This window comes from Lepisma saccharinum, chromosome 16 (assembly GCF_977018435.1).
Source record: "Lepisma saccharinum chromosome 16, izLepSacc3.1, whole genome shotgun sequence".
Taxonomy (NCBI): Eukaryota; Metazoa; Arthropoda; class Insecta; order Zygentoma; family Lepismatidae; genus Lepisma; species Lepisma saccharinum.
In genome coordinates this window covers 36,578,941-36,604,397 of record NC_139244.1, presented here as the reverse complement: position 1 = coordinate 36,604,397, position 25,457 = coordinate 36,578,941, and the positions used below count along the sequence as shown (strand labels likewise).

The 25,457-nt window shown below is 39.1% G+C and overlaps 1 protein-coding gene across 1 annotated transcript; it reads left to right on the top strand.

The window, feature by feature from the left end:
* Positions 1–1,966: 1,966 nt before the first annotated feature.
* Positions 1,967–15,575, top strand: LOC146000027 (uncharacterized). Its single transcript, XM_083137337.1, has 2 exons — positions 1,967–2,489; positions 14,696–15,575. Exons 1-2 carry the CDS (start codon positions 2,211–2,213, stop codon positions 14,897–14,899), a joined length of 483 nt encoding a protein of 160 aa, XP_082993463.1. The 5' UTR covers positions 1,967–2,210; the 3' UTR covers positions 14,900–15,575.
* Positions 15,576–25,457: the final 9,882 nt, after the last annotated feature.

The window sequence follows — 25,457 nt, the reverse complement described above, 5'->3', positions numbered from 1 at the left end:
CCCCCGCGAGGACTTTGAAGATGGGTGGCTCCAAATCCATAGTACGGCGCCAGCAGGAGAGAAACTGACAGCGTTTCTTGACTACTTTGTACAATAATGGCTGCAAAATCCAAATGTACCAGTTGATGTGTGGCACTGTGGAGATGCAAAGCACCGCACGAACAATGCTGTCGAAGGGTGGAACAATAAGCTGCTTGAGAAAGTTCGACTTCATCCCAACTTCTACACACTTCTGAAGACGCTGAAGAAGGAAGCGGAATACAGCGGATACAAATATGACAGGGCTAGCATCGGTTTGGAAGGAACGAAGAGGATGAACAGATTAGCAAAATTTTACATACTTACAAAACAAGCACACCCAACGACCTTACGAAGTGCCTCAGAAGTCCAAAAAATAGAGTAAAAGATCGTCAACGGAGGTCACAAGAAATGGAAATACAAATGTAAATAAAAACTTCAATCAAATAAAATAAAAGTTACAAAAGTAAAATAAAAAACAATATGACAAAGGACATCATCATCTCCAGCTTCTAAACACGCCAGAAAAGAGAATATTTATACTGTACTTTTTTTAAAAATATCTTTCCTGACAGTCCCATTCCTGTGTTAAGTGTGAGGGGAAGCCGCGTAAAGGTTGTTTTAATCAACATAAGTATTATCATATTGGTGAAGGTCGTGTGTGCTGGGCGCATTTTTCCCACTTTTCATTGTGGTTACTCTGGGGAGGGCGCATTTTTCCCACTTTTATTGCGAGAGCGCACTTTTCCCGGGCGCATTTTTCCCGACACCTGAATAAGACGTCGTTGCCTTGTAATCAAGGGGTCCCGGGTTCGATACCCAGTTGAGGCACATAGTGGTTCGGATCCCACTTTAAACTGTAGGTCCAGTTCCGATTAGCCTTACTGTGCATAAAGTGGACTTAAAACAAGAAATCAACCAACCAACGTGAGTAAGAGAACGCTCTTTCACAATAATGACGGGCTGACCAAACCTGAGTTAACGTATTGCTTTAAACAAAATGGTTATGTGAATATAGGTCCGAGTCAAACGGGTTGCGAAATATTGCATGTAAAACGAATGTACAGTTGGATGCACAATAATTCCTTGACAAATTGTCTATACTATTTTCATTAATTTCTCTCTTGCATCCTGCGTGTCTTTAAGAAATAGATTCTTAAGTATGTTGGTGTAGCAGCTTGATTTGCGTTTTGTTTCAATTCTTGAACATAGTGATGATTGATGAACAATTCGTTTGGTAATACTTACGCATCCCACTGTACAGGACCATGCTTAACTTAAGAAAGGTTAGAAATAAAAGGAAAACAAGGAACAGGCATCACGTGCTATACTAGGGCCAACATATTTCCCACATTGCCAGCAGTTTGTGGACGTGGAGCTACATGTTACGATGACACGTGGACCATGGGAAGTTTCCTGATATCCACAAATTAGCGAAGCATGTTCGTCCAAACTAGGAAACATGGGACGGCGCGTTCAGGCTCTGGATGCAAATGGTGGTTATTTCAGTACGTGTTGTGACATCTTGTGGCTCTTCACAAAGCAAGGTCGACCCTCGTCACTTTCATACCATTGCATACCACTATTTACTGCCTGATTTGTCTAGAAATGTACGTAGCAACTAGTGAGTGGACACCCTGTATCTTGCCTTAGTAGTTCTCGGGATATGGGTACTCTACTCAACAAGGATATATACGTTCTGCGAGCACTCTTAGTTGATAAGCGCCATCAAATAAATAAAAGAATAAACGCAGTAGGTGATCGCAAGAGAAAGCTGGCTGTCATTTCCTCGTTTTGCCGCATAAGCTACAGTAGGTGCTGCTCAGGTTGACTTGATAACACGAATGTTGTTTACGACAGCTAAATGCGATAGGCACGTGACGTCAGCAAGGGTATTGGGGTCCTACGAAGGTTGTTTTGTCCACAATACATTGCATTCAGATGCTGACGGTGTAAAAATTCTACGTAAATCATGAAGGACACGATGGTTTAATTCGCGTGTACGAAAGCAGCAAGAAGAGTGAAAATTTTGGTGTAGATTTGTGCTTGTTCTAGTGTGATGTGTTGCTTTGTTGAATTTGAACAGTCCTTGACGTTTGTAACAATCTTGCTTCGTTGCTCGTGCTTCGGAATGATTTGTATGTTTGAAAAATAGGTTGTGGTAAGGAAAAGTGATCTGCAAGTTAAGTGAAATGTCTCGGAAGTGTTCGTTGCCGTCGCTGAATCCCGAATCCTTTATTAATCTCCAACACAGACGCTCGTCGTGGTGCCCCCTGGAGGAAGTACACGAAAACGCCGAAAATGACCACAGGGAAATGGTGAGCGGAGTCACGACAAAGCACTTCAACCACTGTTCTTCCTGTTGCAGGCGCATCGCTGCCTTCCTCCGTCTGGAAAGGACGAAAGACAACTCGGAGAAGGAGATTTGCGTGAAGGAAGGAAAGTTTAGCAAGGCGTCTAGCAACCCAGCTGTAAGTGTTATTATCAGCACCTCGTTTTTCTCTGAACAGTTTAGGCTGATAGCAACTTGTATCACCGTTACTCTGTAATCTCTTTTCATTGACATAATCAGTAACACTCCTTCTCCTGACCGCAACTTCAAACGCAGCACCTTCAATGGCGACGCCATTTTTTTTTCTGGGAGAGGGTAAGGGGGACCATAGTAGCAAGTGGGGAACACAAAATTTCTTTGTAAAGTGAACTCACCGTCGAAATTTCAGATTTCCAACTGTGGCCTGTACACGGGTTTTTAATGAGTTCTCTTCCATCACCATCATTCATCTTCATTGGACAAAATCAATGCAAAGTGATAACGACGTCGTTTTGTAATGAAAGGGGTTCTATACTCTCTGGAGGCACATAGTGGTTGGGACACCACTTTCAACTCAGAGGTCCCGCGTTCAAATTCCGGCCTGGGCATGGATATTCTTTGTGACTGTCCCTTCATCAATTTCATCATATCATCACTCATCCTCATCTTCGCGATTAGCCAAAGTGGCAGAAAAGTGAAGTAAAATAAACCAAATCAAGCAAGCAAACCCACTTTCAACTGTAGGTCCAGCCTCGACTAGCCCATAATGAACTTGTACAAACTCAACACTACTGTATTACCCTCAGTGGCGGTTGCTCCAAGCTGAGCAGTTTCGTGCTATCGTGAAATTATTTATTTCACGCGAATAACTGGCCAAACAAGCAAACTGCAAAAAGAACAATCAACAAAATAATAAATACAAAAGTTACGGTACTCACTCGTTGACGATAAATGAAGTACATCCGGACCTGCCTTGTAGTGCAGAATTTCTATTTCTCTTCATTGCATTATGTAAGACAAAACACGGAATTCCAAATAGGACAACCCACACACTTTATTACATCCATTTGTAAACAACGCCAACAAACCCTTGTATTGTGTTAACGTCTGGAGTAAACTTAACTGTTCTGTGGCCACCCGTATTTCCAATTCCCTGATTGGCAAATAGATCAAGAGATTCTCCATATTAGCAAACACTTTCCTGGAATATTGTAGAACACACATGACTCCCAATACACAACACATCACACGAACAATGATTTTTGGTTTTCCACGAAGTGCCATACCGGAGGGCACCCGGTGAGGGGCCCTGACATCAGACCACGTGCGCTGGCATCGGATAGACGTGACCTAAAAAACAAACCAAACTTGAAATCGTCACCTAAAAAAATGTGGCCGCCATGTTGGTTTTTTGAGTTTTTCAAAATGGCGCCCTGAAGGCTGCAGATGGCGCTTTTTCGTGCACTTTGCCACCCAGCCCGATATGGACCGCACCCCCCGAGAGCAACCTGTGGTTTTCCGCCATCCTCGACTCCTGATTGGTCCTCCAGGGGTACGTACGTGTTGGGCCCCCTGGAGCCCCATGTAATTAGGGGCCCCAAACTTGCTCTAGGGTCAGTCACCGGACCCGTTAGGGTAACGCCACCATGCACCCCTTTTGGTCCCCCAATATGCAGGGGGCGAGAAAAGTTGAAAAAACCTCTAAAAATTCGCACACCCCTTTAAAATCCAAAAAGGCCGCCATTTTGAAAATCAAGATAGCCGGTCGAAAGGGGACCGTGAACACTACTCGGAACCACATTCTGCAAACCTTCCCTCCCAACCATGCACATTCCCAAAATGGGGTCCCCAACGAAACTTTGGCCCCTCCTGGAGGTCACGGTATGGGCCCCGGGCCCCCACGCTTTTTCCTACGCATAGGGAATCCCCGCTGGGCTACCACGTGGTACCGGTCCCGATCCGCTCAGGTTACCGGTTCGTAGCGCCATCTTTGTCCCATGTCCATTTTGGCGGGCGCTGGCCATACCTTCAGTTAATTTGCGAATTTCGTGGAGGGAAAAGGAGGGGGAGGGAAAGTTGCAGAACTTTTTTTTGTCAAAATTTTAGGAGATTGTACGTACTTGAAGTACGTTTAACATCAGTGGCCGAACTGGAAATAAATCGGTATGCTCGTATGCACAAACCTGTCTTTTGATACAATCCGTTTTCTTTTTTTTTGTGTGTGTGATTTCTTAAATAATACACCGACTCTTATTCTCTCTCTCTTATCAGCACAACTTGTAATAACTAATAATGTATTAGACATTAAACCACTTAAGAGCCCGTATCACCGCTGGTGACGATACCTAAAAAATAGGTTCTTGCGTCCACTTTCTGTGCTCCAACAGCCAAGTGTGTGGCATTTAAATTTTACTGAGTTAAAGATCAAATATGAAATTTGTTATGTCGCGAAGCCTTTTTTTAAATACATTATTTATTACGTAGTTTTCCTTATCTCAATTTCGTAAAATTCACTTGCTCGCGAATTGTATGTAATAACTTAAATCAACATTTTAAAGCACAAGAAAGCTTCAACTGTTCTTCTACAGCAAAGAAATGAAAATGATCTTACAGAATTTTCTTTAGAATGTCTGTAGCTTTTCGACGTACAGAGCAATGTATGTCAATTTTAACTTGTACTTTTCTTAGGTGGTCGCGCTAGCCGTTTCCCCCTCTGTACCGCTGGCGCTCCTATTGAACCCCCCTCCTCACTCCTCGGCCGTCCCTTTTTTCTTTCACAATCGGCCAGTCTTCCCTTCCTCAAGTGACAAGAAAACCGCAAGCTGAGAGCTAGGAAAAGAAAAAAGAAGGCAGGGAAAGGTTTTGGGGGGAGAATCAATGGTTTGGGCGATGCTTGTAAACAGTTCTTCACTACGCGATATCCTAATACTAAATCACGATGGTTTTGTAGTGCAATGACAACAGTGAAGGACGGTGGATTTCCCCAGTATATTGTTCACAAATGGGAAGGGCGGATTGCACAGACTGAAGTACACCTTTACAAAAGGTTTGCCCGCGAAAGAAAAATTGTGCCAAATTATAACTTTTTTTTGTGAGAACACAATAGTCCATTACCAAGGGATTTTTTTTAGGGAAAAGGTGACTGTACCCAAAGTTTTTAGGTAAATATTGTGTAAATTCTATCTGGAGGTGGATTATCAACCAGTCACGCAAATGAATGACTTTTTAGCTGTCGATCATAAATAAGTTCAATGAACGTTCATTGTCAGTTTGAGATATTTCTGAGGGTCAATGGTAAAAAATACTTGATGATCTGTTATGGAAATAGTGCTATTTTTAAACATTTTGAACGTCCGTTCAATTTAATTTCGATTTGACTCCTTTCATGATGTGTAAGTAGGGGGATAAAATATATTTACTTAATACTTTACTGCGTTATTTTTTCACCAATTACATATATATATTACAGTCAGACCCAAAGATAACATAAGACACAACATAAGATAGTTGTGTGTCATCATATACAAAAGTACTTTTAGGCATAGGTCTTATGTAAAATAAAATACATTAATTATGTTGTCTTTTCTTTTCCAAAGACATTATTTAGTGGAATAATATGACAGACATACTATTGATAATGACCATACAAAACACACCATAAAAATTTCATTCACTTTCAACTTTCTGGGTCCGGCCACCGTGGGGGAGTGGTTAGCACATCGCGCTACGACGCCAGGGCTCCTGGGTTCGAATTCCGGCTTGGGCGCGGATGTCTGTGAGTGTCCATTCATCAATTTCATTATATCATCAATTCATCACTCATCCCCATCTTCGCAAATTGGCCAAAAGTGGCACAAAAAGCAAAGTAAAATGAAGCAAATCAATCAACTTTCTGGATATACGACAAATAACACTATGTAACGTAACACTATTTCTGTATAAGGAATTTTAGGCGTGCTCAGATCCTCCGATTATGGGGAGCAAGGGCCTTGATAAAAGTTTAGCTGACGAAATAAAGCCCTCATTCCATCTCACTGTTTTTATCACATTGATGGGCACAAAACAGGGTCGTGTGTGTCCCGACTCACCTAAAATCACTTTATTAGATGAATTTCAACTTCAGTGGCACCATTGTTCTCTGCTGGCGCTTTATTTTCCATCTCTGTCGTTTAAAGACTAATTTACGTATAAACGTGGATTAGTACCGCAAGTTCAAAACAACTACACATAATTTATTCATGTGCAATATATGGACAATTTATTCTGCAGACACATACAGATAATACAACTAAAGAATAAAATATGTTAAGGTGTTAATAAGAAATTTGCTAGTGGGAGAGTCCAATTACATAGGAAGTAATACACTGCCCTTCCCCTACGTAGTTACTTGGAACTTTCGTCGGTTTGAAAATAGTATTTACTTTTATTTCTATAAAAGCATAATGTTGTTTAAGAACGGTTATAAGATTCCTCTGCACTAAATTTCTAAGTGAGACTATTAAGCAACTTCTCCCTCCCCCCCTTCATTTACGCAGCGTATGCAAAGAGTGTGAATACTTTTTTGCTGAAAATGGAAAATGAACCACAGCAAGAAACTAATGAAATACGTCTGTTTTTATGAACAGCTGCAGAATTATCTACAAACTTGTTGAAATTCACAATTTTGCTAGCTTGTACTCATTGGACAAAATACATAGAGCCAGGGACGGCGCTACAAAGAGGTTAGGGGTGATGAAACCCCCACAACAGATCTAAGCTCTCTGTAGCCGCCAGATGTTTATAGTACGGTAGACGCCTTTCGAACGAAAATAAAAGAACTAGAAGCTATCTTACGCAATATTTTCCATTATACAACTTCCCTTAGGGCAAGGCCATTGCAATGTTCAAGTACATTTCCTGCTTTTATAAGATCGCAAGATTATTACACCGTGTTGTACGTAAAATCGTGGTTGGAGGTAGCAGCTGCAGATCTGCATGGATCAGCAACGGACATTGATTATTTAATACGTACTAAGTGATTGTTAAATCACAAGTCTGCAAACTTGCCAAAAAAAATTACAGATACTCTGCTGCCAATCTGATAGGTGGATATATATATATATATATATCACATCAATGCAAAAAAACTAAAACAGTGAGATACAATGAGTTTTTTCTTTCTCGATATGACTTAATTTTCAAGGCTTTTGCCCCCCACCCCCTTATCAGAGGGTCTGCGCACGCCTATGATTTTGGTACCTTCTTCTAATAATAAAAACAAATTAAAATAACGGTAATATTAAATTAATAATATTAAAATATTAATTTTGTTATCACATGAATGGGAAAAGACGGCATAAGAATAGGAATATAACAGCACGTATTCATTATCTAGCTCATGAATAGTTAAGATCGCTTCAATTTGTATAAAAACAACAGCCCTGGCAAGGTGATTGTGAAACAGATATGTAATTGAATATTTATTGAATAACGAAAAAGGATGTTAGATCCATTTGACGAAAAGTAAAGCTCTTAATTTAATATTTAAGCATATTACTTAGGTAGTGGTGTGCATAAATCTTCTTTGATACAGTCATCCAAAGTTGTATTACCCCATGTAATCATTCCCTTACAATAAGTTTGAAGGAAATACACCTCTCTCGATTATACGACAGATGCTAAACAAAACAAGCATATTTACATTATTTAATTTTAGTACTTCGTAAGTCTCTCGTGGAAGATTTGGACTCCCTGGACACCCCACCCCGCCTCCCCTAAATAGTCCTTGGCTCTATTACGTGTAAGTTGTATTGCGATGTTCGTCAATGTGTGTTTTTCTTCTTTCTGACTCTCTGAAAAAGTGTTGTCTTGCCACAGAAATCCTTTCGGGGTTATAAACGTGGGGCTGAAAAGAAAGGTCTGTCATGGTCAGACTCTGACCTGCATGAGTGGGGGGAGAGTAGTGGACAGAGAACCTTGTGGTCTGCTTCTTTTGACAGAGCAACCCTCCCTCCAGCAAAGTCTCAATAGGTCTCCCATGCAATGTATTTGCGTTCGAAGGGGGAAATGGAATCAATATTGGTAAGACTAGGAAGATTAAATGACATCTGTCCGGTGCTTTTTTCGAGTGACACTGATACGGGGTCTTAATACTGCAGAAGTTTCCAAGACAAGCTGCGTAATACGAGTGACGGGCTTGCCATGTTTTAGTAAATAGGTAATAATAAACAAACAAATAAATACACTAATTAGTAAGTTTACTAAGCAATTTTTTAAAAAACTTATGCTTCTGGGTATCTCAATTTACTACCGGTATGTCATACCGGCTCGTACTGGCCCAATTCGATCACTAACATAATTTATTTTTCAAAATTTCGGAAATAGCGACGGGAGCTCAGAGTCGGCCTCCGTGACGGAGTGGTTAGCTCAGCGCCCTACGACGCCAGGGGTTCCGGGTTCGATCCCCGGCGGGGGAGAATTGGGATTTTTTCCATTTTTCCAGCGTCATGTAAAGTGGGTACCTGGAGGAAACTCTGGGGAGTAAAGGCGGCCAGGGGCGTGGTGCTGATCACATCACCCCCATTTTCGGCCGTGATCAAGAAAGTGTGGTACCCTAAGTCCACACCCCTTATACGCCTTCATTGCGTGGCGCAAAGCCCAGGAAAGAACTTTACTTTACTTGTCAATCGGAAATTATTTTACTGCTTGTAATTGTTTTCAATATAAATACAACACCGACAACCATCACAGCGTGCAGCGAATATCAAGGTGACCACTTCTTCTCAGTAAGTCTTTGCTAGTTGAGGCCTCGTTTCGGACCTCAACGCCATCGTCTTGTAATTGAAGGTGTCCCGGGTTCGATTCCGGCAGAGGCAAATTAATCAGAGGTTGCAGTTGCGTTTTCCCCTCCACCCAACCCCACTTCTTCTCACGTGTTCATTGGTCGAGCCGTCCCTAGTCACTACTTGTGCAGAGACTTATTATCGTTCGCCAGCTCCAAAGATTCTCGGGACAGAGTATAGTAGCTATTCATAAGTGGCGTCCTCTTACCTTTCAAAGCAATTCGGCTTCTACACCAATAGTCGCACTCCACGTGAATGCAATTCGCTCACCATTCATATAGCCTACCAAATAAGAGAGCAAAGGAGCAGTGTAGATCAGGCCCGCACCCAAAAGAGGGACATGAGGAACATGACCCTCTCCTCGAACTATTAAATAATATAATGTTAGCCTGTAATATCCTACAAAAATAACATGGACGATTTTTTTAGATTTTGCAAGAATTTTGGTGTTGTCCTTGCAGACATGTTCTTCCTTATAAGAATCAGTTAATACGTAGCTATAATTTAATTTATAAATATTATATTTTCTAAACATAGGATTATCATGGTTGTTCAATGGTACTGGTTAAAGAAAATTGAAGGAAATTTGAAAATATTGTTAATTTGCGCAATACAGTACTATTCGAATACTTCTGCGGGTTCGAATCCTGGTCCAGGCATGGATGTTTGTGAGTGTCCATTCATCACTCATCCCCATCTTTGCAAATTAGCCAAAAGTGGCACAAGAGGCGAAGCAAAATAAAAGCAAATCAATCAATCGAATACTTCTGAGATTTTAATGTAAACAATCAGTATCAGGCTGAACGCCGTATGACAACCTTTGTCTGTAAGCGACTGTGTTGATAATTATTTATCGGTTCAGGCGGAATCTATGGGTGAATTGAATTTTTCCGTCACTTTGGACCATAATATTACAACTCAACAATTATACGTCTATCTCTCCCACACCAACAGCATTTCGAATATTCAATTATTTTTTTTTTCCAACATTTTCGGATTTACTCCACCTCCTGGGTACAGACCTGGTGTAGATAGTATAAAATACACACACGTTAATTGAAGAAGGACTATAGAGCGACCACAAGGAAAAGAACCTTCGGCGAAAAATGTCCGCGCACCTTTCCCTTCCTCCGTTCAGCTCAGGACAACCGGGAGAACGGTTCACAGGAGTCTGTGCAGGTTTCTTTTGCTTGTGGTTCCGCTATAGTAGACAGCTGTTCTAGCTTCTATTGTCGGAGACACATGAGAGCAAATACATACACAACACAAGCATGGTAATAATAAATATAAAACTTGAGGAGCCGCTCTTCTGGGAGGGCCGCGGCCCACCCTGTTCCTTAGCGTTGTCACTGAGTTCGTGAGGACATCTGCTGGCACTAGAAAAAAGCTTCTCACAAGGATTTTTAAATTCCTGTTGCATTCAAACAAATAAATAATGATCTTCACGAGTTTGATGCACACGCACTGGGACACGTGCACCGCAACCGCACAACTCTGATGGACATCCACAGCATGTAGAGAACTGAGGACATCAAGGTGAACAACATTTCGACACTACGAGTCCTTGAAAAAATACTAAATTTTTATCCTGTATGTCTGCAACCACATGTCACGACGGTTCCACACCGGCCGTAATCTAGCTGAGTAAGAAATAATGGTGTGAAAAACATTTGTGACAACATTGTGTAACAGTAGTTATACACATATATTTGAAATGAAATTACATTAAGAGAACTTTTGCTTACATTGAAATCAATAAGACAACTAAATTTAAGCTTAGAGTAATCTGAACTAACAACAGAAAAGGACACACGCAGGATTTTTTTTCAGGGAGCAGAGTAAGATTTTATATCTTTCCCTTCAGCCATATAAACTTTTATGATTATTATTACTGTTATTATTATTACTTTACAAATCATAAAATTCAAATTGAATTGAGGCCTCCCTGATGGCGCGCAGTGGTAGCGTCATCACCTAGTAATCAAGGGGTCCCGAGTTCGATACCCGGTGGAAACACATAGTGGTTCGGATTCCACTTTAAACTGTAGGTCCCGATTAGCCTTACTGTGCATAAAGTGGACTTAAAAGAACAATTCAAGTCATTTATTTTTCGTGATATTTTATATGTTCTCACTCTTAGACAGTAGTCCAGGTATTTTCTTTAACTATCAAAAATTTTAAAACGAATTTTAGAGCGTGCAATTGATATGGACTAATACCTGAAACAAGTCTAAAAGAACAACTCAATATTTTACAGCCCATGGGACGAGGGTCCTGTACTTCCTCATACAACTGTTCTGAAGCTAATATTGATATTTTTGTATAGTTTTACAATTTCTATTTAAAGTAAAAATTTTGTAATGTATAATGTAGTTTTAGAGGGGCTTGGGTCGAAATAGGGCAAGGACAGCAATTAATCCAGCAATTTTAGGGGTTAAGCTATAATTTATACAGCTAGTAAATAGCCGGATGACTGACCCATTCTTGCATTTGAGCGAAATAAGCCTGTGTTTCAAGATAGCAGATCGTAGCAACTTAAAATATAATTGTGATAATTGTGTTAATTCAAGAAAGGCAACATCGAATGGGATTATTAAAGTGAAAAGTGTATCAAAATCTTTAAAAAAAACAACAAAAAAACACATTGGCCGTATAATTTCTTCAACCCTAGAGAAAGCAAAGTTCAAAGAACGATACAAATATACATTTACAGTCATTAGGGTAATGAAGGTAGGGGGTGCACGAAAATAAGTCATATGATTTTCGAAATCAGCTCGAAGGTCAAACTTAATTAGTTTGAAAAACTCAAAAGTTGTTTTTGAAGTTCATTTTGTTGCCAATTCATCATGATTATCATGCGATCATGACATGTTAAATTGCAGGGAACGCTTATACAAGTGGATACCCTAAGGTCTTATTCTTCATGAAGATGATGGCAGTAGTTTCCAATACGAACACTTACAAACTCTCCCTTCGCATGTCCTTGCCTGGACACACATAAAAGCCAGAGAAATCTAATCAGTACAGTACCTGAGTAATTTATAGCATTCTTGTCACCAAACAAGGAATTCCTTAGCTAATCTTTCCGTCCTTTGCTGTTCGTTTGTTACTTCCGTCACTATTTCCAGAGTTTGGGAAAGTTCCTTTGAATATGGAACAGTTCAAGTTATCTTATTCCCTAGAAGCAACTTGTTTTGTTTCGCTACCCAACAACGAAACGAAAATGTGGTTCCAATTTAAATTCCCAAATTTGTTTGAGACAGTTTCTTAGTGGACTATATAAACTACAGGGTGGCTCAATAAGTCACTTAACACCCCCAGTACAAGGCCACTGCGGCATGGAACGTGAAAATGGAAATGACCAATCGTTGCCTGGAACCACATTGACGTCACCTGCATGGTCGGCAGCCATCTTGATGTCCGCCATCTTCAATTCAACTTCAGAAATTTAAATGGGAAGGGGATCGTGCGACATATTAAAATGGGCTAGAATTTCACCAGGAAAACAACTGTGACATTTGTTTTCACCTAACTTTAAATTTAAGGGCGATTTCCGCATGGGAGAGTGACACGTCCTTTCCTTTTTGCTTAAATGTTTATTGTTCAAATAATCGTTAGTATGTGATTATGTGGTATTTATTGTTAGACCAATCGTTGAAAATGTCCGGATATTGACTTACTGGTATGTACATATCTTGTAGTATTGGTTGGCATGAGAATTACGATTGTGTTTTGTCTTTACATAAAAGTTTAAAAGAGTGATGATGTGAATTGATCGTGTCAAGAGTAGCATATTTCGAGATATTTCCTTTTTCACTGATCTGAACGAAAATGCCACTAACACGTGAGGAACGGATTGCCATCATATTGATGTCAGGGGAGAGAAGTACGCGTGACATTGCCGCAGACTTCAATAACCGCAATCCTGCAAGACAACCGGTGTCATATGTGGCCGTCAGCCAGTTGCTGGCAAAGTTTCAAGATACTGGATCTGTGGACGACAAGCCGCGACATGGACGTCCGAAAACAGCCACGGATGAGAGTACTGCTGTAGCGGTGTTGGCATCATTTGCAAAGTCCCCAAGCCGTAGCACACGGAGACTGGCGCTGGAAAGCGGTGTCAGCAGGGGTTCAATTCAAATGATTGTACGTGACCACCACTGGCATCCGTATAAGATACAGCTGCAGCAGCACCTTAGTGAGGACGATCCAGACAGGCGTTTGCAGTTTTGTGAGTGGGCTATAGCACAACTGCAACGTGACCCTGCCGTCGGTAGCAAGATTCTGTTCAGTGATGAGGCTAATTTTTATGTGTCGGGAGACGTGAATAAGTAAAATCTGCGGTACTGGTCACCCGAAAATCCATATTGGACAGATCCCAGCAAGGTGACGGGAGGCGGGAAGCTAATGGTGTGGTGTGGTACTTGGGGTTCCCGACTTCTTGGTCCATTTTTCATTGAGGGCAACTTAAATGCAGAGGGCTACTTGCTTCTGCTACGGGAGCAGATCTTACCATCCTTACTGTCTGAGGACGGGAGCTATCCTGAATGGTTCCAGCAAGATGATGCTCCACCGCACTATGGGATGATAGTCCGTCAGTACCTGGATCAACAATTCCCTCACCACTGGATTGGTCGCCGAGGGACTGTGGAATGGCCTGCACGCTCACCTGACCTGACACCATTGGACTTTTACCTCTGGGGACACCTGAAAGCCATGGTGTATGCTACGAAAATCAGGGATCTGACCCACTTGCGCACACGCATTGTGGATGCCTGTACTGCAATAACTCCTGAGGTTCTTCAGAATGTGGTAAGGTCATGGGAGAGACGATTACACGTGTGTGTTGCGCAAGAGGGACGTCATATTGAGCATGTGTTATAACTTTGTGGTATTGTTAACTCTGCAACAATTAAAGTTAGGTGAAAACAAATGTCACAGTTGTTTTTCTGGTGAAATTCTAGCCCATTTTGATTTTTCGCACCACCCCCTTCCCATTTAAATTTCTGAAGTTGAATTCAAGATGGCGGACATCAAGATGGCTGCCGACCATGCGGGTGACGTCAATGTGGTTCCCCCTTGGCCAGGCAACGATTGGTCATCGCCATTTGCACGTTCCATGCCGCAGTGGCCTTGTACTGGGGGTGTTAAGTGACTTACTGAGCCACCCTGTATAACTCAATATAATCTACTCCTAAATTACGTGTAGACAACGCATGTAGACATACATCACTGAAATCACAGGAGCTAGAATGGAGTAATCTGAAGCACTACTGTCACTCTAAAGAACTCTTCAAATCCACACATGTCAACATTTATTTTGCCATTTGAGTTCTTCATTTCCAGGACTGCAACATTACTACTCCCTTTGTTTGTTTCTTATATTATATAGTGTATAATAATAAATATATTCGCAGTGCAGAGCCATATTAAACATTTCTCAAATAACTTGCTCTGATTTCTTTCTAGAACCTGTTTGATTTTACAAACGGTAATTACGGTTCATGTATATTCAGATTCTATAGAAAATCTTCTGTTATTGCAGACGCTGAGGCATCGCTTCGAGCGGCTCCGGGGGTCCTTCGTGAGGGCAATGAGCATGGTGGCCATCGGGGTGACCAACAGTTCCACCGTGGTGGCGTTCCCGGGGCCAGTGCCCGGGACAGCGTACAGCGAGGAGGACCCTCACTACCAATCGCCATTCCAGAGATGTTCGGATAAGGCTAGTGTTCGAAAAGAAGATTCCTAGGTGAGGATGGTTCAACATGGCGACAATGAAGTGGGTGGGTGATAGCCTACGCAAATTATCCTAGCTAGGGAATGTAACCCCCCCCCCTCCTTCGAACAGTGCATAAAGCCGTGGAGAAGTGAGGACGAGCACTTATAGTCATGCATCGTTAAGTCCAACGATACATTGAACTGTGGACAGCTTACGACGAGTAAGCATCCAAGGCAGAGTGAGTGTATCCTTGCATGTGTGAACAAATGTAGTTAAGACTTCAAAACTGTTTAAAACAAAATATTTAAGTTTTTGAAACTTTTCATACCGATTATTGAAAATTGTGAACAATGAAACATATCAGTCCACAAAATGTTTAGATATGTTGATAGTGAATCCACACAATTATTCCAAGTGCTTAACAGTGTGGAGGGATAACAGATGAAATGTTGAAACTGAGCAAGTACGTAGTGTTTAAAATGTGTTCAGCGAAACAGTGGCGTAACAAACGGCGGCTGCTTCCACCCCACAGGATTACTCAAGGGGTCCTCAACCTCTAAAAATATGCAACCACTATTTTGATTAGTTCATTTCACTTTCATTTCCCCTGGCTTCCTAACTGTTTTAAAAATGTAGCTCCACCGCGGTGGCGTTCCCTACGTTGAATACTTTATTAATATACAAATAAAATGCAATATTTCTTTAAGATGTAGTATAGTATCTTATTAAATACTTGGGTATTTTTTCAATAATTGCCGATATTTGGTCGAGCCTGTAATAAATTCAAAACCTGGAAAGAAATTGCTTGTCTTGATACTTTGATATTTAATTTCGATAACTTTCTAGAACTCCGTGACGTTTATTCTTGTTTTTCATCTATTGTAACAATATCATACTTTAAACCACTAACACATGTACCGAAAGAGCAATAAGTAAAAATTCACCACAACCACATGCTTCACCTATCTTTCCCAGAAAATATTGGAGATAATTATCTCACGCAGCACTTTATATTCAGGAATATTGCAAGTACGGAAAAATAAATAAATAGATCTTCCCATGTAAGATTTTGGCAGAATTTTCATCTGTAACACATCTGTCGAATCCTGGCACTGAAAACTACATCCATGGAACGCTGACCAAGTCCCTTTAATTACTGATTGTTTTGTTTGTTTAAATTGTTGTTTTAAATTGGTGTCAATAAAAGAACACACACGTACCAGAAATTACAAAGCAGTTCAAATATTTTAGCAGTAATTATATTTTTTCTAAAATCATTACAGAGAGCTATTTTATACTTTAATCCCTTTATTTGTGCATCTGATTCTAAGCTGTTACCGCATTAATTCTCAAGATGAATTTTTCAGTTTGCTAACGTAAGACTTTATTTTATGCACTCGTTTCGATAAATTTCTAACTACTTTGTTCCTTTGGCGCTTCGCTTGTTGTTTATCGCTTACCCGTTCATTTTCTGGTAACATGGTGTTTGCACTTATTAAATTACTGTATATGTGGTCTGATTTCTTACAATTTTCTACTTCAATATCTGATCGGCATCCATTCCTTGCAAAAATACCTGCTGAGGTACTCGCGTGGAATGAACACTGTGATTCGTCCTCAGCAGTGAAAACCAAATCTTGAGATTTGGTGAGGTGATCAGAAGTTCTGGAACAAGAAACAGAGTCCTCACGCTGTGCACGACTGAGAGCTCTGTTCAAGGCAGGGTTCATGTACACCCTTCTCAGTCTTCTAGAATTTGTGCTGTGATGTGCCCTGCTGAAACATTTGGAGTCTGGAATAGAGTTTAAACTCGTTAGTATTTCTTGAAGCACTTCGTCATTTATATCCAACGCAGATGAAGCACTTACTATACTTGTAGGTAAAGTTTCTGAAGAGTGTGGAGACGTGTGAGTCTGTGCTCCTATGTGCTGAAGTGACTGTCCTTCTCGTTTAGTTTCGTCGTTGTTACTAATTGTGACAGATTCAGTTGAATGCCTAGAAGCAAGCATTATCTGTGAGAAGGATGACTTCTTACCAACTACACGACACCCACTTTCACTCGTTTGAAGACTAGATGCACATAATGAACTTTCCATAGTACTATGATTCGAGACACTGTTAACACTTTTTTCATTGTCTTCTACGAATATCTGTTCGGGGAAATCGTTAAGTAAGTCTATTAATGGTGGATCTTCTATTGGTGGCAATTCAGGATACTCGTGACTTTCAACAGCACTTGGATCTTGTACAGTACAAGAATTTTCATGAACTGTCTTAACAGACTCTCCCAATTTCAATCCTCTTTCGTAGCTCGTTACATGGTTGTTACCTGACAGGAAAGAGTCTGCAGACTTGCTTAGTCTCACAGGCCAAGCTGCAAGACTAACTAAAGGAACCCGTCTTTTGTGGCAGTTGCTCTCCTTACTGTTCCTTGCCAGTACTACATTACATCTCTCATCAGAAAGTCTCGTTTTACTGGATGAACTACTTTTCACTTCTACATCATTAGAAAAATGTGCCGTTTGTGGGGTAGCATTCGCTAAACAGCCTGATAGAACCACATCAGGTGTTCTCTCAATTTCTGCTAATTCAAGGAAGCTAATTTCCTCTTGGGAAATTGAATCAGTAGGTAGTCGCTCTTCAGCTGTAAAATTCCTTAGAGTCGCTTCGTTGGAACATTTTGTAAAGCAAATAGCCTCATCATAGAAACTATTGTTGACATTTATTTCGTTTCTGTCATCACTTGTGTGATTTATCCCTGTTCTTAGATAACAGCAATCCTCTTCCGGCGTTTCATGTTTGTGGGTTATCAAGGTTTTAAGTTCCTCTTTGGCAACAAATCTCTCATTATTTCTGATTTGGAAAATTCGTTGCTTTAGAGATGAACGAAGGGGTTTCTGGAGAAAATCTGATGCCTTTTCTTCACGGAGAAGTTCTCTTGATGTCGTCTGTGACAAGTCACACTGCGTTTGATATGACTGCCTGCATAAACAATAATCAAAGTTCTCCAGTGTTTCTTGTTTATTGAACTTCCAATGCTCGACATGGTCTCCGCAAATATTTTCATGAAATGCATATTTAGTTCCCAAATAATTCTCTCTCGTTGTACAGAACGTTGTACTTTTTTCGTTAAGTTCTTCGAGTGCTTTGGGAATTATAGGAAAAACAGAGCAATTGTACTGAATATGGTGAGAACATAAAGTTTGAGGAACGCATTTGGAATTAGATTCTTCTATAATTTTTCCAGCATCATTCATTTTCCCCACCTTTCGTCTGAGGTTATTAATTTTTCTGCTCAGTCGATTGAATTTCTCTGAAAGATCATCTCTAGCGGGAACTGAAAGAACAAGAAAGGATTTAGGCGCAACTGGCTTCAAAGCAACTCTCGACGACGACTTAGATACACTTAATTCTCGGTCCCCTAAAGAGCTGCATGGCTCCATGCGAATCCACGGGGATGTTCCTCTACGCAGGTTCCAACTCAAACTCTCTGGTCTGAGATCTCCTACAGAATTTCCGTAACTTTCTCCCGTTGAAGGGGGAGGGCTGTCTGAAGAGCTGAAACAGAGAACGGACTCGCTCCTGTTTCTGGAAATTGAGTCCACTTGTAATGTACGATTACCAGCACCGTGGTTTGATGATTTGCCATCAAATTTGATAAAGCTATAAGCTGAATCAGTAATTTTTACAGAAACTTCAGTGCTTTGACTTCCTGTACAAGTGACATGCGTGTCCTCCAGCACACTGTCGCGCCTCTTCTGTACTTCTATCCATGAGCGTTTGCCAAAAACCTTTTTCCAATACCTGTTAATGAGTTGTTCAATTGAAGTCTTTGATGCGTTCACTGCATGTACAAAGCATCCAAAATCGAGCGATTGCCTTCTATGTGGTCCACTTTCTTCATTGTCATCACTTACTGAGGTGTTCATTTTAGTTCTCGACACTTCGATATTTCCTGAACAACTTTGGCTTCTCCTGCCTTTCAAGATTTCCTCTCCTGTATTCTTAGCCACATCTTTCCATATTGTCTCTTCTTTCTTATATTCCACAACATCCTCAGCACACTCTCTTGTTGTTCTGATTTTCCTGTTGTCAGATCCATGAAAACTTTCCTGTATTTCTTCGTTGTTGCTACCAATCTGTAAGCTTTGAAGCCTCTTCAGTGCCTTCACCAATGGTTTCTTATGGCGTTGATTCCATCCCCACCAACGTGCCCGGCGCTTGTCCCAGAGCCTGTCTGTATTTTCATTACAGTCGAACGTTAGACTGTCTAGGTCGTTTAACGTGCATTTATCAAATGCAGAGTCATCAACCATTGCTATTGACGCATCTGGAATTCCTCCAGTAAAGCTGAAAGTGTCACCGAACTCAGATCTCTCAGGAAGTGGAACCAGCTTCAAAAGAAGTGGCTCGTCGAATGGGCATTTAAGGATTTCCTTGACACGCACATCGTCACCTGGACGGTACCACACTTGATGCCAACAGTATACCTGATCCAAATTCATAAAGAATTTAAAGCGAAATGAATGAATGTCTGAAACTGAGTGTCCATTTTGGAAACAAAGTTACTTTTCCTATCATTATCGTTATTTAACGGAATGATTGCAGAATTTTTATATTTTCACCATTTCTGAAGCAAGATATGAAACAAGATATAAAACATCACCACCTGAAACTTAAGCAATCCACAAGGGAATAAATATAATAACACAATCAACACACATATTCTGGAATTCGAAAAATACTATAAGCAAGTTATACACGAATTGTAATTGGTGTATAACTTGCTTCGAATTTATTAGCCAAAACACACACAAATTAATTTGTTTAATATGGAATAAAGAAGAAATCCCTCAACAGTGGAAAGAATCCATAATTGTTCCTGTGTTTAAAAAAGGTGATAAAATGAACTGCAATAATTACCGTGGAATTTCTCTACTCTCAACAACATATAAAATATTATCTAACATTCTTTTAACAAGACTAACCCCATATGCTAATGAAATTATAGGTGATTATCAATGTGGATTTAAACGCAACAGATCAACTACAGATCAAATTTTTCACATCAGACATACACTTGAAAAAAAGTGGGAATATAATCAAAATGTCCATCAGCTATTCATTGATTTAAAAAAAGCATATGATTCAGTCAAAAGAGATAAATTATATAATATATTAGTAGAGTTTGGAATACCTAAGAAGCTTGTTAGTATGATAAAAATATGCACCAGTGAAACAGAAAGTAAAATTCGTGTGGGTATTAATATGTCTGACAAATTTACAATTCATGATGGGTTAAAACAAGGAGATGCATTATCTCCATTGCTCTTTAATTTTGCCTTAGAATATGCTGTAAGGAAGGTAAACGAAACTAAAGAAGGACTAAAATTAAATGGTGTGACTCAGTTGTTAGCATATGCAGATGATGTAGACTTACTGGGGGATGATGTGAATACAATTAAGAATAATGCTAAAATATTTTTCAAAACTGCTAAAGAGATAGGTTTGGAAGTTAACAAAGAGAAAACTAAATATATGCTTACAGGCCGAAACCAAGTGTTAGGTAATAATCAAAATCTAATTATTGATAACAACTCGTTTGAAACAGTTTCCAAATTCAAATACTTAGGAGTAATATTAACAAATGAAAATTATATTAAAGAGGAAATAAAAAGTAGGCTTAATTCAGGAAATGCATGTTACTTCTCTCTTCATAAACTTTTGTCTTCTCGTTTAATATCTAAGAATCTAAAAGTTAAAATATACAAAACCGTAATTTTGCCTGTAGTATTATAAGGGTGTGAAACTTGGTCCCTTACATTGAAAGAGGAACATAAATTGAGAGTATTTGAAAATAAGATCCTTAGGAAAATATTTGGACCTAAAAGGGATGAGGAGACAGGTGAGTGGAGAAGGTTACATAATTTAGAACTACATAATTTGTATTCATGTCCAGACATTATTAGAATAATTAAATCAAGAAGACTTAGGTGGGCAGGCCATGTGGCACGAATGGGAGAGGAAAGAGGAGTTTTCAGGATTCTTGTTGGGAAACCTGATGGTAAGAGACCAGTAGGAAGGCCAAGACGAAGATGGAGGGACAACGTCGAGATGGACGTAAGGGAAATCGGTAGGGATGGAAAAGAGTATATAGATCTTGCTCAAGATAGGGACAGATGGAAGGCCTGTGTTGCTGCAGCCATGAACCTTCGGGTTTAAGAAGGCTAGAGAGTTAGTTAGTTAGTTAGTTAGTTAACTTGCTTCGAATTTATTAGCCAAAACACACATACCAACAGTAAAGTCATCCTCTCAACCATTTCGAACAGAATGTTTTACATATATCTGACATGCAAGATGATGAATGAAATTGTAATAGAAGTGTAAATATTTGATTGATAATTTAGAATGAGTGTCAATGAAGAAAATATAACTGCCAAGTGGCCTTATGTGGCAAATTGCATTTAAATGGTCCTTCTATCTGTAGGCATCATTCAAGTGATCGATATTATATTATATTTTGTTTTGAATCATGTGTGGTATTCAGCAAATTTACTTAACTGAGTTCTCACATCCTTCCGTAATTATTTACTTCCAGCTTTCTTTCCGTTTTGTAAAATGTCATGAAAAATTTAAAAATGTTTCCCTTTCATCCATTCTCGCTTTATTAAAACAATGTAGAAACAAAATAATTCTGTGTTTCTGTGGATTGCCAAATCTATTGTGTGCATACAAATGCTTTATATGTTCACAGCGGAAGTGAACAACAGGAAATTCAATTATCATGCAGAACACAATTTGCCCGGAAAGGTCTATAATTCACATTAAAGTTAGAACGGGAATTTTTTGCAAATGCTCGTGGTGATTGAATATCTGTGGTGCAATAAGATGAAACATTATCCATGTCTGTCTTCTAATTCTTCCAGCCAATCAGAATATACACAATGGACATTTCCACCAATTTTTTTGAAGATCATTTTTAAAATCTACACCACCGACAAATAACCCCTTTCAGGGAAAAATCGAGTTTCTAATTTTTTAGTCTAGCTTCGCGGCCAAAACACCTGCACTTCGCGTTGGCTGCATTTGGTGTTAGGACGTGTATGTGTTTGCTATGAGATAATGGATTGGAAAAGATACGTAACCACTAGAACAGAATATGGTCGTTACCACTAAGCAAGCACTAAATCAGTGCTTTACCACAGTTTTCTCTGCTGAGTTAACATTACAAATAAGATTTTTTGTTGCCTCGTGCCGAAACAAGTTTCTATCTTGTGAGTTACAAGAGCAGAGCAGCCCGAATTTTATAGGTGGTCAGTGTTGTGGATATCACAGAGGAAAATAAAAAATTCACTATTATGCACAAATATGAGTATCAGATGCTCCAATATGATATTTCTCAACGCACGCACGAATGAAAAAAAAAACAAAAAAACAGACGACTTGTTTGTGTGCGATTTACATGGCGAGGCCACATAAGCTACAAGAACAATGAAATTGGTCTGTGAAAGCTATGTAAAATTGCAAGTTACTAAAATACTGTTCCATTTAATTACATTGTAGTGCATTACCATTGGCGTAGCCAGAAATTCTTGTACGGACGAGGGGGTTTACGTTCTGATAAAAGTCAAAAGATTATTAATAATAATGGTGGTTATTATTATTATTGCACAACAATAACTATTATAAACTAATAAAATAAAAGTTTTTATTTCTATAATAATTTTATTACATCCTTCCTTGGGCAGGCTGTTCTATTCGGTCCACCAGATGAGCGAATATGTAGCAACTATTTATTTATTTATTTCCTTTTTTATATTTCTAATACAGTTAGCGTATTGAAATGCAAAATAATATATTTTGTTATTTACATTCACACGCATTTTTCAAGAAAAAATTAAGTTAGGAGTAAATTTTGGTCATATAGTGCGACGTCTCACATAAGAAATCTAATTTTTTGGAATTTTGAAAACTTGAACCACCTATTCCTTGGATTTAATAATAAAAATATGGTTCCTGCATTTTACACAACTTTTTCGATCTCGCGCATTTTTTACTTTGATTATTCTGTTGGAATCATGGGCGTCGAAAGGATGGGAGTCGGACACCCTGATCATTTAGTTAGTATTTGAACAGAATATAGCGACAGTAGAATGTGTATTACATAAAAAAATGGAATCAAGTTTTATCTCCCTGCTCTACCATTTAATCCAAGAAATAAATAGTTCCACAGTTTTCCATATTCCAAAAATAAAATTTTATGGGAGAGGTCACAACATAAACCTTACGAGTAAAATTTTCGCCTACCTTTTACAGCCTTTTCGCGAATGATGTATGCAAAATTTAATAACAAATACAATAACTGAATTTTAATACACTGAGTGAAATGTGAACAAAAAATGTATGAAATAACTTTGTACTAGATATTCACTCATCTGTTTATTTTTATTAGTATATAATTGCAAAATAACAATTTTATTATAAATTTCTATTATTGTTATTAGTATTACTATTCAAGTTTCATCATTTCCCGAGCTCGAGCAAAAAATTCTGGCAACGTCGATGGTTGGAATAATATCTAATTGAAATTTATTTGTTATTATTATTTACAATATAAAAATGATATATTTTCTGTTTTTTTGTAACTTGAAATGAACGATGCCAACTTCTAGGAGCTGGTGAACGGACCGGTTCGAAACCCCGCCCTTCCCGACACTCATTTGCATTACATACATTTATTTTCAGCTACGCAAGAAAAAAGAAAGAAACGCTGGTTTATACTGTCGTGGAAAAAGACATTGACATTTTTCTCCAAGTAAACTTATTGCACTGCAGTAATACCAGCACTACTAATAATAACTGAAAATTAGGAATGATTACTACTGAGAAAAATCTTTCAACAGAATAATATTAAATGATCTTGAATAAGCTGTCGATGAAAGTTAACCCCATGTCAAATTTCCCTTGCAAAACCTAACTCGCTGCTTATCTCTGCTCCATCCAATATCAGTTGTGCAAAATATGGAGCTGCACATGTTAGATTGCCGAAATTGGCTTTCGTACATCTCTCGCATGTCATAATAGAAACGTTAATTTCATTTTGAAATTCACGGAAAATCCTTTTCAATATTCAGCGTTACAAACACGAGGGGCAACGAACGCCTTCGTCCATGGATGTCTAGAGCGCTAAGCAGACGACCGAGTTCATTGCCGAACGAGAATGTCATAACTGGAATATCCAATCAGAGGCCCTTCGGTTTTCGTGACGTATAGCATCAATTTGGCACAATTTCTAAGGCTAATTTCTCCCAAACTATTTCGAATTAACACAAACTATTTTGCACAACGTTAATATAAAATGAATGGCATGCAGTGATACAATTAAAATAATATTTTAGGTTAGAGTGGAAATGTCCATTGGTCATTCAACAGTTATAGGAGATAAAAAATATGCACAAGTGAGAGGTAAATGTGTGTTTCCGTATGAAAAATGTACATACGATGATATCTATATGAATGAATGAGTTTAAATTTTTTGTGGGGGGGGGGGGGTGCGTCGGCACGAATCATAATCAGTTGTGAAGATTTTGAAGTTTGTCCGATGGCAGTAAAATCGGCACATTCAATAAGAATATGTCGAACACTTAAAATAGTATTACAGACACGACACAGAAATTTAGGTCCTCTTTCGTTCTCAGTTTGTCTTGAGTAAGTTTCGATGAGCGAAAATAATGTACGTACCTTTACGTGTTATCAAAAACAAAAAAAAAAATAACGGTAATTTTTCTCGATTTTAGACACAATAGCGAGCTTCCAAAATTATTGTAATTCCTGCTAGTGAATTTTGTTTAATGCCATAGCAACATAATATGTTTTAACAATTAAAGTATTGTCACATGATTCAAACCAACACATTCTGCGTGGTCTAGCAGTTAGTGTTAGATTCCGAATATGTAATCTTTTAGTATTTGCATTCACGACATGCATTCATCTTTGCAATTTCATGTCGCCTTGTCTACTACTCTAGAGTTAATCACCTTAGCAAGTATGAAGGAAGATATTATAAAATTAAAAAAAAATAAGAAAGAATCCATGCTTCGTGTTTACGACCTTTGATTTGGTAGACCAATACACAAACTACAATACTTCACCAGAAAAAAAAAATATTTCGACATAATGCTACCTAGGTATCTTCATCATCATCTATCACAATGGCCAAGTTAATCATAGAGATGGCACCAGGAGAATGAACGTCCCGTGTTTTCCCGTTTCGCCGAATCCCATTTCGTCGGAAGTTGTAAATGGACCTGCACAGAAAAAACGCAACACACTAAAAAAGTTAAGGACTGTCTAATAACTTCCTCAGAAACTGTGTAAAAGGTCCGCGCTTCTAAAAAAGCTATAAAAAGATTTGATAAAGTACTTTCATCATCTCCCAACATCGTTGGGATGGCAATAACTGTCTGAGGAAATAAAAATGGACACATTTGAGAAGAATGTACCGAACACTTAAAAACGTTACAGGTACGATACAGCGGAGAGTCTAGCCCTTGCAGTAAATGGTAAGAACAGTATACAAATTTCAATA